Consider the following 16824-nt stretch of genomic DNA (forward strand, 5'->3'; position numbering starts at 1 on the left):
TGATTTCAGCTGGATATGTATTTGTAGCTCTGAATGTTTGAAAGTTGAGGCCCTTCTGAATGAATAGTTATGATATTCCAAATTGATACAGACCAACAACAAATACATAAAGCATGAAATAAATCTTAATAACAAGTTATGAACTCTGTATCTCTCATAATACCGTCTAGCTGAAGTGCGGCAGCTGAAACGCCCCGTTTTCTGGTCGGATAGCTGGATCCCGTGCCAAGGAAATAAAGCTTCATTCTGAGTAGTCTGAAAATAGGTTGAACATCTAATTAATATACATAAGGGAAATTGCCTAATTAACTTTTATCGCTGATGATTAAATACAGTATATCACTTTAGCTTGAAATGAAAAAAACTATTAAAAATATCTTTCATTACACATTGAGATTATGCTCCCGTACAATATCATGTCATGAATTTGAAACAATAGGGTATCAATGAATTAACAGTTATTTTGTAATATGACAAATTCAGAGATAATTTTTATTTTTCCTAACCATACAAACCTTAGCTATTTACATAGGGTATTACTTTCGGCATACCTGAAATGACGAGCCAATAGAATTTTAACGAGGGTTAACTACCCCCGCGCTAGTTAGCAGGGGGTAGGGGAGGGGTAACTTGCTACCCCTCCTCCCTACCACACCGGTGAAATGTCTCACTTCACTTAGAGGTAGGACTTGTCTTGGGGGACAGGGCTGGCGGGCAAATATGCGTAAATAGCTAAGGTTTGTATGGTTAGGAAAAATACAAATTATCTCCGAATTTGTCATTTGTTCCGTAACCGAAATACAAACCACGCTATTTACATAGGGTGACTCACCCTTAGGAAGGGTGGAAAGTCCCCAGCCTTACTGGCTTTGGCTTTACCCGGGGACTCAGAATCCGAGTGAGCAGCACTTCGAGAAAAGGAGTTCCTGCACCTCACAAGTTCCTTGTTCCACAAGGAACGTGTGGCCTACATAAGCTTTGTGTATGAAGGGAAAAGTGTGACTCGTCCTAGGCAGTTGACCTGGAGTTCTTTAGACGGAACTCTAGGTTAGGACGTTCCCAATACCACCTCGTCAGGGTATGGGGGACACGAAACTATTACCTTAATACTAGGAACACAAGGAAGCATGGTTTACCTGCAGAGGTTTGAGGTCAGCTATACAGAGAACCTAGGATGCTGCTTTCCCCAATAGAGGGGAGGATGAAGAAAGAGGGGAGGATGAAGAAAGAGGTAAGGGCCAGACATACCTCTTTCATTCATGCAGTCTGACACCGGGTAACAATGCCCTCAACCTTCTGCTACCTGTCCATTAAGGAGCCTGAGGTTAGACCAGCTGTTGTGTAGCCACCACAGGCCGACAGAAACATATCGAGGGTCCTGTGGGTCACGTCCTGCAGGTAGTGGGCTGTGAAGGCCATTCGACTCTTCCAGTCTCTAGTTTATAGCACCTGCGTCACAGAGTAGCTCTCTTGAGGGCCAGCGGCACTGCGATGCCTCTGACATCGTGTGCTCTTAGGCTACATGACGGAGGAGGGTCTGGATTCAGGGCGAGATGGATGGGCCTTTGAATCCAGGCTGCAAGGGTGGTGACCCTCCTCTTCGACCTTCCTGTGCTCCCAAACAGGGCCTGCACGTGAGGACGAGCTGCAGTTGTTCTTCAAGATAACACCCTACTGGGCATAGTAGGAGAAGGTCTGGGTCATCTGTTACAGAACGGAGACTCGAGATCCTGACGGAGTCGAACCCAAGGTTTGGAACTCCAAGATCCTGAGTTAGAAACCACTCAGGGACAAACCCGAACGTTACCTCCCCTTCTCCTCTTGAATGGGAGAAGTCGTACGAGAGACCATGAAGTACACTGATACGCTTGGCCGAGGCCTAAGCGAGCAGGAGCACCGTCTTCTAAGTCAGGAGGCTGTCAGACTCTTAGCGTAATGGTTCAGAGGGAGAAGTTTTCAGATCCCTAAGAACCCTAGCCATGCTCCATGGAGGAGGTCTCATTCCGACTGGGCGCACGTAAGTTCGTAGCTTCGTATGAGCGAAGAAGATCCCGCGAGGAGGAATTGTTTATCCTTACAGCCTGAAGACCAGGCTTGAGGCTGAGCGATAGGCTATACCGCCAAAAGCAAAAGGCGTAATTCCTCCCGCAGATGCACAATAACTCCGCTATTGCTGGAACAGTGGCATCGAGGGGGGAATATACCTCTCCCACGACGACAACCACAGAAGACTCTCCGCCTCGCCTGGTGGACCCCTGCGATGACTTCGCAGGTGTTAAGACATACGCTCCGCAACTTGTTGCGGAACACCTCTCTCTGAGAGGAGACACTGGATAGTCTCCAGGCGTGGAGCCGAAGCGATGCTGCGGCTATGAGATAGATGTTGCAGTGTGGTTGCTTTAGCTCTTTTCATGGGTAAAGCTCTCTCGGGAGTTCCATCAGGGAATGCAGGAGGTCCGGGAACCACTCTGCATGATGCCGTAGCGAAGTTATCAGCGTCATCAACAGTCCGACCGATAGTCTGGTCTTGTTGAGCTTCCTTCCCCTCAGACCCAACGGTGGAAAGGCGTAGACGTCGATGATGTCCCACCGTTGTGAGAAGGCATTCTGCCAGGGTGCCTTGTGGTCTGGAACTGGGGAGTAGTACAGCGGCAGCTTGAAATTCAAGGCTGTCGGGAACAAGTCCACAAGGTCAGGACTTATTGCTACTGGGGGTTCCAAAGACCACTTGGTACTCTCTATCTGCTATGCTCTGCTCAGCCTGTCTGAGAGCACATTCCTTTGTCCGGAATGAAGCGAGCTGATAGTAGTATTGAGTGGACTTCGGATCATTTCAGTATCTCTACTGTAAGATGGGGAAGGTTGTTATGAAAAGGTACCTCCCAGCTTGATGAAATAAGCCACTACCATGGTGTTGTCGCTCACGGAGTGACTTGTCAGAGTCTGTTGGAACTGTTGAAGGGCCAGAATACGGCCTTCATCCCTAGCCAATTGATGTGGAGGTACCCTTCTAGTTCTGGTCATAGGCTGCAGATCCTTTGGTTCAGAACACGCCCCCCCCCCTTTCCTTTGACGTGTCCGAGAACAGCATCAAATGCGGGGGAGGTATGAAAGATCCAGTGCCTTGCAAAGGCTTCCATAGGTCTACTAACACTGCAGGTCCATTCGTTCCGCAGGTCCCATGGAGACCAGAATGTCTGGGGAACCGTTGTCTTGGTTCCACCTGAACTTGAGTCGCCAAAGCAGGGATCTCATCCTGAGGCGGTTGTAAGGAACTAGAGGGACAAGGCGGAAGGTGACCTAGGAGATGTAACCAGAAAATGGCCGGAGACTTTCCTCGCCTGATGAAAGGTTCCACGACTCTCCTCCGCCTTGCTATCCTGTCATTTGATGGGAAGGCTTAATGGAGATTAGAGTATAATATCAAGCCTAGATATCCGTGCTGCTGCGATGGAAACAGAGAAGACTCCTCGAGTTTACCATGATCCCTAGATCTTGGCAAAGTCTCAGAGGCTTGTCTCGGTGTCGAGAAAACTTCGATTCCGAGACTGCCGGGATTCGCCAGCCATCCAGAAAGTGAAGGAGGCGGATGCCGATCCTGTGTGGTCCTGAGGATCAGGATAAACCTTCTCGTGAACGCCTGCTGTGTTGTGGAGGGATCGAAACTCAGCGCCTTGAACTGGTATCTCTGTTGTCTAGGCTGCATTCAAGTACTTCCTGGAAGACGGGGGGACAGGGATCTGGAAGTACCTGTCCTTCGGATCCAGTGTGTACTGTACATGAAGTCTTGTAGTCCCACTACAAGTCTGATGGACTCTGTCCCACACTGACCCAAGTTTGTTTGACAAACCTGTTCAGGGCTAAGAGGTCGATGGCGGGTCTCCAGCCTTCAGGAGCCTCTTAGAGGCTAGAGTCGTTGAAGAAGGCTGGGGGGAAGCCGTCGACGACCTTGGAGAGTATCCTTCTAGAGCATGGTCTCGACTTCTGCCCGAGGGGCTAGCCCCTTTGTCGATCCCATGGCAAAGGGACTCAGCGACCCTGGATTTGTTGACAGGGAAGGTAGAGATGCTAAAAATGGGACACGATATCCTTGGCTGATCATGAAGATCGTGCAAGAATCGGCCCAGAGTTGCTGTCACTAGAAGGTGCAACTCTAGGCATCCCTCCCAATGGGGGATGCAGGGAGGGGTTTACAATCCTAGCGTTTTGCGGCCTAGGCTGCTCCTTTTAGGATTACTGCCCAACCCCGGAGGGCTTCTTGCCCTCCTGTCCCTGACAGGAGGGGGCTGCTGTAAAGACACCTTGTCTTAGCTGCCCGTGCCAGTTCCGATGTCCTAGGCTGACGAGGCCGTTGTAGTTGAGGCGCTGGAGGCTTGTAGGGTATCAATGTAAGCGTCCTGGAGGAGTGAATCGTGATACGATTTCTCCCCCTCTCAACTGTTCGTCCTTGTCTTTAGGCTCAAACAAACTTTTCCAAGGATGGAAGAGTCTCTGGGTTTGCTGACGTCTACGGTAGGGACCTTCGAGAGAGACCTCTCGGTCACTGCCTTCCATTGCTTCAACCTTGAGTTTTTCCACCAGTTCGAAACTTGGTGCCAGGAAACGATGGAGCTCCCGAGAGAAGGAGAGTTCCAAGACCTTCCCGGAGCTTCCTTGTATCCTCGGGTCGCGACTGGATGGCCAGAGACTCAAGCTCGATGGTCAGCCACGAGGTGGCCTGCCTGGTACCTCTGTGGCTACCTCCTGGCTCAAGATCCCCGAAGTCGAGAATGCCACCTGCCAGGCGGGGAGTTTCTTGAGGGAAAAATCTTGCAAAGCCCATTCCACGGAATGGAAGAGGAAGAGCTAAACCAGGTTACCCTATGATCTCGCAAAATCACCTCTGTTGATGACTGACCGAGGCAGTTGACAGCAACCACCGTTGGAGGGAAGGGAATCGGCCGATCTTAAGGAATAGAGTTGATGGGGACTGCCTGCAAAGGGAGAAGAATGTTACTCAGGCCCTTCTGAAGATTCTTCCTGCTCTAGTTCTTGCCACGCTCTGCGTTTATGCGCTCCAGAAAACTAGCCAGGTTGCCCATGTCGTGAAACCCGACGGGAATCGCGGGCGAAATCGCCCTGGAGCTCGAGCGATGGTACAACCATTGGTTCGCGCGCGGGCGTGCGTGCGAGTGGGCGTCTGATAGTAAGACGAGCGCTGGCGGTCGGAAGACCGATGGTGCGTAAGCGAGCGATGGCGTGTTGACGAGCGATGGTTCGCTAGCGGGCGATGGGGCATTGGCGAACGATGGCGCGTTAGCGAGCGACGGCGCATAGCGACCGATCGCATACAGGAGAGCTAACGCGTGGCTGCGTAGGGGACCTACGGTGATCTGAAGCGTGGACGTGTTGGAGCGTTGAAAACGCTAGCGGGCAGGCGAAGAATCGCTCGTGATCGCTAGGAGATCGCTGGCGGGTGGGAGCTTGTTGGCGCGCGGTTGTGCGGCCAGAAGATATCAGCGAGGGTACAGAACCAGAAGGTGAGGTTGCGCATAATAGCGAACACTCGTGGGCGAATAATGGTGCGTTGGCGATCGATGACTCGCAATGCGAGTAGGCAACCGATAGCGCTCAGGCGATTTTGCCTTAGCGCGTGTCGGGGACCTGTGGCGATCTACAGGATGAGGGCGTTGGCGATCAGGAGATCGCTTGCGCGCGGGCGCTTCGGAGATCGCTAACGAGCCGGAGGGCGCTGGTGCGCAGACTTCCTAGGCGCAGAATCCGATGAAGAGGTGCGCAGTGGAGAGTGCTCGTGAACAGGTTCCGAAGGCGATTCACGCGCGCGTGAACGCACAGGAACTTTAGAAGTGCGTGCTGGGGAGCACGCGCGCTGTTGCGAGGGCGGTGATGGGCGCGCAAGTGCGCGGTGGCGAGGCGAAGGAGTCCCATCCTTGCCTGTCTCTGGATCAGAAGATAGGACGCACAGGAGATCGTTGGCGCGCAGGGCGCTTCTCTAGAACCAAGTGCGCATGTGTGCGCTGACGAGCAGGATATCTACAGTTTCCGAGAGACTGTTGGCGCACCCGGCGCACAGCAGAAACTGAAGGAGATCTGGAGCGCTCGGTAGACTGCTGGCGCACCAGGCACGCAGCGGGAACCGAAGTGCGCTGACGATCATCTGGAGAGCGCTTACGCTTAGGAGAGTGCTGACGAACAGGAGAGCGCCGACAATCAAGAGAGCGCTTGCGATCTGGTTGACGATCAGAAGAGCGCTGGCGATAAGTAGAACGCTGGCGATCAGGAGATCGTTGATGATCAGGAGATCGCTGACGCACAGGAGAGCGCTGACGCACAGGAGAGCGCTGGCGAACAGGAGAGCGCTGACGGGCAGGAGAGCGCTGGCAAGAAGAGTCCGAAGACTGCTTCTTAGGAGAGCGCATGTGCGCTACTGTGCGCGAACGCACAGGAGGGCGTGCAGGGAAACCCTGACGCGCAAGGGAATTTCCCACACCGTGGGAGACATCCCTTTGACCCGGAGGGTCAGGTGCCCGTCGGGCGACGGTCTCGAAGGCACCAACTAGGTGTCAGCAACCAGAGGCGAAGCAGGACTAGAAGGTCTGGCAGGACTGTGGCAACAGCTGCCCCGGAAGGGGACTGAGCCCTCAGCATCAACAGCAACAACAGCAGAGAGAGGACTCCGAAGAGGAGTCTCTGTGGAGATCTCCCCCCCAGGGGAGAAACACTCGCAGGAGAGACCGTAAGGCTCCGCTATCCCCCAAAGAGGACTGAGCCTTCAGCAACAGCAGCAACAGCAGCAGAAGGAGTCTCTAAGAGTGTCCTCCCTCGCGAACAAGAGAGGGAACACTTCGTAGAAGAGACAGCAGATGGCACCCAAGGGCCGATGGGCCAGCAAGTGACCTAAGAGCAATCCTCCGAAGAGGGGCTCTTGCAGCTGCTCAGCCACTTGAGCGTAGCTGCAGGTGCGACCGCTCAGCACCAAGAGCATAGTCGCACGAATTCTATGGTCCGAGCTTGCAACTGCTCAGCCCCTTGTACAAGGTTACAAAAGCGGTCGCTCAGCACCAAGAGCATAACCGCCGAAGGACCAGGAACAAAAATAATAATTATCAAGGTAAGAGAAGTTTCCCCTAGAAGGGAAAATACAACTCAAACCTGGGTAGGAAACTTCCCTCGGAAGGGAACCTCCTGAGGGATCTAAGATGAACTGTAGAGCTGTCAGTGACATGGGAGAACTTCCAAGAGAAGGAGACATGCCCCTGACGAAGACTTAAAGGGGAGGCAGCAACAGCAGACTCCCCAGGCCCCAACAAGACAGCTCTACTTCGTTGACACAATAGGCAAACGAAAACTTACAACGTTAACTGCGAAAGTAAGTAATTTGTTAACATTGTTCCCCTGGGAAGACTCCAAAGAGGAATCCCGAGGGAAAATAACACAAGAATTAACGTAATTAGGTAACATTCGTTCCCCCGGGAAGACACCGAAGAGGAATCCCGAGGGAAAATAACACAAGAATTACACAACAGGCATGTGCCCTCAACCCCCTTACACTCAAGGGAAAGGGGGGAGGGCGGGGAGCTGTAACAAGAACAGAATTATAACAATTATAATTATGTAATTCATTTAAGAATGTTCACTAAAGTACGAACGAAAAAACCCCGAAGGAAAGCGTTCTGCAAAAAAGCTGAAAAGTTAACAAATACAATTAGATTCCTAAACATATTATTGAGATAAAATTACTGCGTAGCAACTCCACCCGACACGGGAAGGAAGCTACCATAGTACGTAGTAAACATAGTAAGTAGTTGAACGACCTTAAGAGAGAGAGAGAGAGACCGTAGTCAGACTACACTCTCAAGTTCAAACGATGACGTCTTCCCACGGCACCCGTGGAAGGACCGAAGGACCAAGGAAGAGATCGCGATCCATGAAATTACAGGGTGGTGGCCTGACTGCCGGCGGGCAACACGGAGATATCGTACACTACACACACACAGCATGAACACTGAAAAGGAAACTTACTGATTTCTATGCTCAAATATATACATAAACGTAAATATATGTTATATATATATTCGGTATAAGAAAAGTAAGTGATTAAGTAAAGACAAAACATGAAATGGCTGGTCAAGCGAGGACGAAAGGCAGAACGTCTGAACATCGTCCGAGCCAAAAGTGAAGTGAGACATTTCACCGATGTGGGAGGGAGGAGGGGTAAGCTAACCCTCCCCTACCCCCTGCTAACTAGCGCGGGGGTAGTTAACCCTCGTTAAAATTCTATTGGCTCGTCATTTCAGCTACGCCGAAAGTAATACCCTATGTAAATAGCGTGGTTTGTATTTTGGTTACGGAACAAATATATGATCTTTCCATCTTTCCTCCACATACGGCAACAATAACATGGTGCAAGACAGAAAGTACAATAAGTGGTCTACTTAAAACTACCTACATCTATCACCAGAAAGAAAATATAAGGTGTTTAAAGTAATTTGGAATGTTTCTGGCTATATACCGAGTCCTTAAAATTAGAACTAATATTCCCTACAAAATGGAGAAATTGAGTGAGCCAGTTTTTATCTTCAGCCTTATGACTGAGAACAGTGATGGAGGATGGAAATACACTACAAGAGCTCATGTCATTATAGCTAAGAGAAATACATTACTTTAAAAATTTATTTGTTTTTATGAACACAATTTTCTTATCTTCAATTTGAAACCTCGCTTATTGGTGGGATGAGGTCCCTATGGTCCAAACTGGTAGGATCCTTCCTCATGAACATACCATTCCCCTTGTCCACAATTAAAGAAAGGGAGATGTAGTACCTGTTAGGGCGTGGGTCAGTAACTAGTCTGTAGGAAACTTGGTACAGTACTTGGTCAGAAGAACTTTATCTGCTTGAGAGATCATTTCAGGAGTTTTTTGCACCAAGACTAACGTAAATGGTGAAACAGCGGGATTTGTAGACACTCGTCTATTCTTCACCTTGTAAAAGGAGGATGGGGGATTTAAGTCTAAATAAACTTGGTCCGGTAGAACAGAGGTTATAGAATGTAGTTTATCTTTATCAGTCAACGGATCTAGAGCATAACAGTGGTTGGTCTTCAACCCCGTGGAAGAGGGAAGAAAAAAGTAGATGTGGTGGCCTATCATCCCTACCTGGCAGTCGTCGGACTGAGGTTCGAATCCAGCTCAAACACAACAGTTTCTTACTATCCTTGTAAGCTAAGGATGGGGGGTTTGTGGGAGCCTATAGGTTTACTTGCTGAGTCGTCAGTATTCACTACCTGGCCCTTCTTAGCCCTATCTTGGGTGGAGAGGGGGCTTGGGTGCTGATCATATGTAAATATGATCAGTATGTAGGGCATTATCCTGCTAGTTAAGGCAATATCATTGTACCTTGCCTCTGCCATTCATGAGCATCCTTTAAACCTTTAAACCTGTCATATTATTTTACATTCCAGAATTATGCTAAAATAATCTTTAAGACAATATAGTAACTGTGACAATTACACAATCTATTAAGCAACCACCATAGATCAAAAGATGAAATAAAAAAAAAATACCCTGAAGAGCACAATGGGATGACAGATTGATGATCGAACTCCCCTTCGGAGACCGAATGGACTGTAACCGGCATCCCATAACCGCCAGTTCAAGGCTTTGATCTCTTTCTGAACACTCTTCCCCAAGTACAGTATTTGTAACCTTTTACTGTTTCAATAATTCCATTTCTAACCAACCATTTAATTTTTTCTACTTTCTTTTATATGATCTATTGCTAATACAGAAGGTCTTCAACTTGCAAACTCAAATCCAACTAAAATCATAAATCTCAGATATTGTATCAAAAATTCATAATGAAATACTATAATCATCCAACATTATATAATTTAATACAATAAGCAAGACGACATTTGCAATATGAAATGGGACTATTTGTTGATTTTTGCAGCTACAAATCGTATGCATGTGAGTAAGGTGAAGCCAACCCTAGGCCAAATTAAAAAAAAAATTGACTTACAAGCAGCTTCTTGGAACCTATTAAGTTTGTATGTAAACTGAGGACTCAGCTATAGAGCTGACTCCTGATGGTTGGTAAAAAAATAAATCTCTTTGGTTCTTCCATACTGCAACAGTTGCTTCTGGATTTTTTTTTACTATATTTATATTTGTTATCCATCGATAACATTATACAATCCCTATTTATAGGGGATGTAATTCTGATATCACTGATAAGGGATGCTTTTCAACATATCGTATGAAGTTCATGTGTAGCGTTAATGCCCCGTCATAAGTAATGACACTGCACCCTATGTTGGGTTAGGAGGAACGAGAGATTTAGACATTTCCTACCATAACCAAATAGCACCAGTTAAGATATTTTGTTGGATAATAAAATTACTCCTGTAGAAGCTACTGATTCCCTTTTACAGACCAAGGCCTTGGGTATGAACACTAAAGATGTATTTTCTAATGTAAACTCAAACTTCAAGAATTGCCACACACAAAAAAAAAAAAAATATCACATCCATTAAAATAAAAACCTGTATACTATTAGTAATGGTCAGTTTGTAGAATAGTTGACACACCCATTAAAAAAAAAGACCTATCACATACCTATAAAAAATACTTGTTAGTTATTATATATTCAAGTGAAATAAAATAAAAATTAAAAAGGGTATATGTAGTTGGTTGAGATAGCCATAAACTTGCTTATTATTTGTCAAATCTGTTTTGTTTATGGGGAAAATGTTGTTCATCTTAGTCCTAACTACAATATTATGAAGATATTTTTACGATTTACGAAATATTACGATTCAGTGTTACCGTGTCAGGGGTGAAGCCAGTTAGGAAGCAAACATGGGGTTGAGAGGGTGTGTGTATGATAGCAACCACCTGCATGTATGATTACGGCTACCTTCGAATACGGCAGTGTAGGGGGGTCGCAGGGGGGTATTAGCCCCCCATTAGGAAAGTAGGAAGCCTTTGTATATCAGTGGCCAGTTCCTCACGCATTAATTAAAAATGGACATTCACTAACCTGAACTTTCCCCCCTAAACTAACCTACAAGCTGTGTCCTTACCTAATTACCTAACAGGAGGGGGTAGCGGCCCCCTGCGACCCCCCTTACATTGCCGTATTCTAAGTTAGACATAATAATACATACCGGTGGCCGCTATCATACATACACCCCCTTTTCAAATTTAAGAAAATATATTTTGACAAGTAATAACAAAGTTTGTGAAAATTTTTACCAAAGTTTACGACTCTCCCAAAAAAAATCACGTACACTTCAAAAAAGGACCTTTTAAAGCACCAGAAATACTTATTTCCTTCATTATGAATATAGCAATATAGTCAATAATAACCAAATTTTAATAACTGACCAGGTCAGTCTAATCAAACTACATAAACTTCCCAGATAACACTTAATACTTACTATTCTTTACAAGCACTTTTTGAATAATGACTTCAGATTCAGAAGACAATGTTTACATTTTGGCAGGGTTGCCAGATTATTTCGACTGAATTATCGTACATGAGCCTTAAAATTGTCGTTTTTCAACCAACATTATCGTACACAGTTTCAATATAATTATTAGGGTGTTACATGATTGACTTATTTCAAAAGATTTTAGTATAATTGTTTAATTAAACCCACACACAACTACATTGTTTATACCTTAGGTATGTATCGTACATCGTACCGGACCCAAAATAATCGTACACGTACTATAATTATCGTACGAATGACAACCCTGCATTTTTGGTAACCAGGTTACGAAAACGGAAGAAGAAGAAGTATTGTTATGGAAACTAGTTAGGGGAAAAAAGGACCCTGAAAAAATACATCAAGAAAATAATTATGGGAAAAAATATAAGAAACTATTGATGATAAAGAAAGTGATGAAAAAAAATTAAGATTTATTGAAGGAAATGGCCTACAGCCTTATATCAGAGAAATGAATATGGATAAGGCATCCCTTGTAATGAAGACAAGATTAAATATGCTCAATTTAAAGCGAATTTCAGGAGAAAATATGAAGATAATTTGTGTGACCTGTGCAAAGATGAAGATACTACCGAACATTTATTTTTATGCCCAAAATTAGGACAGCTAACCATAGATATGTCTATGATTATAAGATGATGGAATAGAATTAAAATTGAAATTTCCATGGTTACAGGAAAGTGCTTAATTGCAATACTACTTATAAGTTTAGAAGTTTTGTTTCTATTTATTAATTAACAAAGTACCTGCAAACTTATTTTGCGGTTCCAGGTTCCTGGCAAAGACTATATACTGAAGTTATATAGTCTTTGGTTCCTGGTTCATAAGTATACAAACTTCCTCAACTTGGAAATTTGTAATACAGAATTGAAGACAAACTGTAAAAAGTTAACTAGAAAGAGTAATGAAAACAAGCGGTAGATGTCATAATACTATCATTGATAAAGAAGAATACAAGAGACAGTCGTGACATGAGCAATATCCTAACATGGTGAAAAAACATAGGCCAATATATGAAGAATAGTTTGAGAGAAATTATATATAAAATAGAAGAGAGAATAGATATACTAGATGAATGGGATGAATTAAATATATTATCAAGGGGCAATCCCAAACAAAGTAGATTTGATATAGACAATAAAAGAGAATTATTTATTACGGACAAAATAAGATGTTTGAGAAACTAGATTAATGAAAATCAAGGATAAAATTAATGACAAGATTAAAAGATTTCAATGTGCAGGGATAGAGGCTAGAGCCACATAAGATATATCTTAGAAGACTGAATGCTTTAGTGATTATTAGGGACCTCCACATATATAAGGCTTAGAGATGCAGAAAATGATATTTTCATAAGTTATGCTTGAAGGACTGTAATGAAAAATTGTGCGAGATAGTTGGGAAATATTATGCTAAGAGGATATATATATATATATATATATATATATATATATATATATATATATATATATATATATATATATATATATATATATATATATATATATATATATATATATATATACTAGAAAGCTAAAGCGATAATTAAGAGTCCTGTAAGATATACAGGAAAAAAAATAAAATAAAGGGAAATGTAAGACAAGGAACAAAATTTGGACCAGCATTATGTTAACTTGTTACAAAGTTAATACTATAATTGAGAAGACGATAACCCTGATTAGAAATAACTGAATAGAGGCCATGATATGAGTAGATGATACAATGTTCCATAGTAATAATAAATACAGTGTAGAAAACGCTATAAGCAACTGCCACAGGTTGGAAGAACTAAAGAATTTTACTTTTAACACCAGATCACAGAAGTCAGCAGTGTTAGTCATTAGACACACACACACACACACACACACACACACACACACACACACACAAAGGAGTTAGAAAGATTAAGAGGGTGGTTATAAATGGAAGGATAGAAACAGTTAATGAATATAAATAGTTAGAAGAATGGTACTAGAAAAGGGAGACCATGGTCTTAGCATAAGCAAAATGGTAGCAAAGATAGAATAGGCCTATATGGTGCAAGAAGTTGGGAAGTACTGAGACAGTAACAGAGATTTGGCATTGCTCGTAAGAATAAAGAATTATAAAACAGTAATGGTACTTGCAATGGTTGCAAATATTGAGACATGGTGTGTAATAAAGAAAAAAATAAATGAAAGAAAGGAAGTGTTTGAACAGATTGTAACCACGTCTTATTTGGAGTTGAACGAAAAAAAAAAATGACCAGTTGAGAATAGAGTAGAGAGTAAAAAGGCGATGTTGATTCATAACATCAGATGATAAACGATTAGTCAAGGAGATATAATAGTGGAAGACCAAATAAGGGAACCATATGGAGAATGCTGGGGAAAAGTCATAGAAATGTGTAGAAAATATGACATTGAAACTGAAGTAAGAAAATACAGATAGTAAGAACTAAAGAAATAAATAAAACGTAAAGTGGCAAATGAAATTAAAAGAAAATTTTAAGAAAAGAAAGCAGAAATTGCTAAGTTGAGGTTTGCAACACTATTAAGGAAGCTGTAATCGTAATGAAAACAAGAATGGATATGATAAGTTTAAAACTAGAATATGAAAAGAATAAACAGAGTTAAAATGATAGGCTTCGTGAGTTATGCAGAGCGGCAGGGGTACTACAGAGCATATGTTTAGCTGTAGATAATTAGGAAAATTTAGAAGCAGTGGCATAAAATTAAGGAAATTAGAAACACCAATCAAAGAAGTTGCCCCATGAATTAGACAGGCAATGGAATTTATAAATAGAATAATGCAAACTTTGCATTACGTCTTGCCTACGCATTTGTAGTGTGACCAAAATCATAGTGTTGATATGAGCAACGAGGAACATAATCTTCTTTTATCATTTGTATTATGATCTATTTTGGTTTGGAAAATTCAGTGGATCTACACAGACGTAGATATTAAAAGTATCAAGTTTTTGTTCTATGTAGTTGCTGTATATGCCACAGCTCCATATATCAATAAACTATTCTTTACGTTTAAAAAAATATGATTTATGTAAAATAAAGGGTAAAATTAAGATCATACCGCTATAAATTTACACCACTCAGATTTACCCAACTACAAAAGACTTTCATTGGATTATTTCATCGTAAAGACTTTCTAGTCGACTTTTCAATAAAAAAAAAAAAGAAAGATTTGCATGGCTGCCAATTTAAACCCAACAGCTTTCGCTATTTCGTTGAACTTTCCTTCTCAAATTGACGAGTTTTCTTCACGCTCAAATTGGACGGGAAATCGTCGCCTTATCAACTTTCACTAGTTTAGTTTCATACCATGTTATTTAAGAGATACTAAAATCTACTTTTACTCTAAGTATTTCAGGAAATATAGTAATTGGAATCTATGTTTCTATTCTAGTAGACGAATTAACAGTTACCGTTAAGTTGAGAAAATTGATGAATTACTGAATAGTACGAGAATGTTTCTCTAAGACTTACTTTAAAGGGATGAAATAAAAAAAATAAGACGTTAAAAATTTATTTGATTTCTGCATTGTTCTTCACCTCTTTATCCATTCAACCATGCATATCAAAATCACTCACCATTACAGAAATATTACGAAAGTGGCGTTTTTGAACAATTTTCTGTACGTCCATTCATGTAAACCACGATGTAGGCCTACGCTTTTAGTGTCCAACGCCACAACCGAACTATGGCGACACTTTTATGATCACTATAAAACTTACACACTTTTATTTTCGGGTGATGAAGTTTTTCAAATATTCTCAGCTCGTTCGTGAAGTCTTCCAATATTATAGATGTTCTCAAGATAAAGACTCCTTTACAATGTTTTCTATCTTTTCAATGTCGTTTCCAAAATAAACGACATTGCAATTTTCCGGATTTGGGTTTCTCTTGAAAGCAACCTGAAAAAAGAAGAAAATTTGATTATTATAAACTTTACTAGTTTATCATGTTGGATCTGTTGATAAGTACACGCGTGCACATACATATTCATACACATACACACACACACACACACACACATATATATATATATATATATATATATATATATATATATATATATATATATATATATATATATATATATATATATATATATATATATATATATATCATCTACAACTATAGGCTGGTGCAATTTTCTAAATGGATAGGCCAGGAATTAAATGAATATAATATTAGAAAGATCGCAAAACAAGTCGAAAGAGAAAGAGATAGAATTAAGAAAGCTGCTATCTGTAACACCATTATAAAAGAAATATCAATTTGAAAACGAATTAACATATAGCCCAGTGAGGAAAGGATACAAGGAAAAAAAATATTCTAAGAACATTAACAACATTAAAATAGATATCTCCTATATAAACTATAAAAACTTTAACAAAACAAGAGGAAGAGAAAAAAAGATAGAATAGTGTGCCGGTGTACCCTCAAGCAAGAGAACTATAACCCAAGACAGTGGAAGACCATGGTACAGAGGCTATGGCACTACTCAAGACTAGAGGCCAATGGTTTGATTTTGGATTGTCCCTCTCCTAGAAGAGCTGCTTATCATAACTAAAGAGTCTTTTCTACCCTTACCTAGAGGAAAGTGGCCTTTGAACAATTAGTGCAGTAACCCCTTGAGTGAAGAATATTATATGATAATTTCAGTGTTGTCAGATGTATGAGGACAGAGGAGAATATGTAAAGAATAGGTCAGACTATTCGGTGTATGTGTAGGCAAATGGAAAATAAACCGTAACCAGAGAGAAGAATCCAATGAAGTATTGTCTGGCCAGTCAAAGGACTCCATAACTCTCTAGCGGTAGTATCTAGAAAAAAACATAAACATACTGTTGATCTTACCTTGAAATTCTATCACTCGCAAAGAGCATCTTTCAGCACAGGTACAAAAACAGTTTCTCTGAGGATGTCCACCTGGCCTTTCAACGGCCCTAGAAAGGGGGCGTCATCTCCATACCACGAAGGAGGGCCTCTTTTTGGCTTCCATTCATCTAGATTAAAGTGAGCTGTCTTTAAGTGATGTGAGAGGCAAGGCTTCCGACTGTAGAGAGAAGACCTCGTGTCCTGAGTCCGCATTTTATTCGGGTTAGGCAATAAATCTCGAGTGAGAGTTTTATAGGGGAAGCCTGACGCTAAGTTCGTGTAAGGTGGCCTTTTTGAGTGTCGTGCCAGGACGGAGAAATGAGATTCTTCTTCTTTTAAATGAGACTTGACATTTGCCTGGGTCTGATCATGAGGTGCTAAACCGTTATTCGTATTTTTGCCAATTCCCGCTCTTGTTTCGATGGTATA

The 16824-nt window shown here is 42.6% G+C and overlaps 1 protein-coding gene across 3 annotated transcripts in view; it reads right to left on the reverse strand.

Annotated features, from left to right (window-relative positions):
- LOC137645448 (zinc phosphodiesterase ELAC protein 1-like) overlaps positions 1-11505 on the reverse strand; it is a 35699-nt gene extending 24194 nt beyond the window's left edge. For all 3 annotated transcript variants that reach the window (XR_011045302.1, XM_068378261.1, XM_068378255.1), the window contains exons 1-2: positions 11443-11505; positions 164-255 (exon numbers count right to left, since the gene is read on the reverse strand). Coding sequence is in view for 2 of the 3 variants with exons in the window: in XM_068378261.1 (XP_068234362.1) it covers positions 164-245 (82 nt within the window). In the remaining variant the exon portion in view is untranslated. The remainder of the gene's footprint in view (positions 1-163; positions 256-11442) is intronic.
- Positions 11506-16824: the final 5319 nt, after the last annotated feature.

This window comes from Palaemon carinicauda, chromosome 1 (genome assembly GCF_036898095.1).
Source record: "Palaemon carinicauda isolate YSFRI2023 chromosome 1, ASM3689809v2, whole genome shotgun sequence".
NCBI lineage: Eukaryota > Metazoa > Arthropoda > Malacostraca > Decapoda > Palaemonidae > Palaemon > Palaemon carinicauda.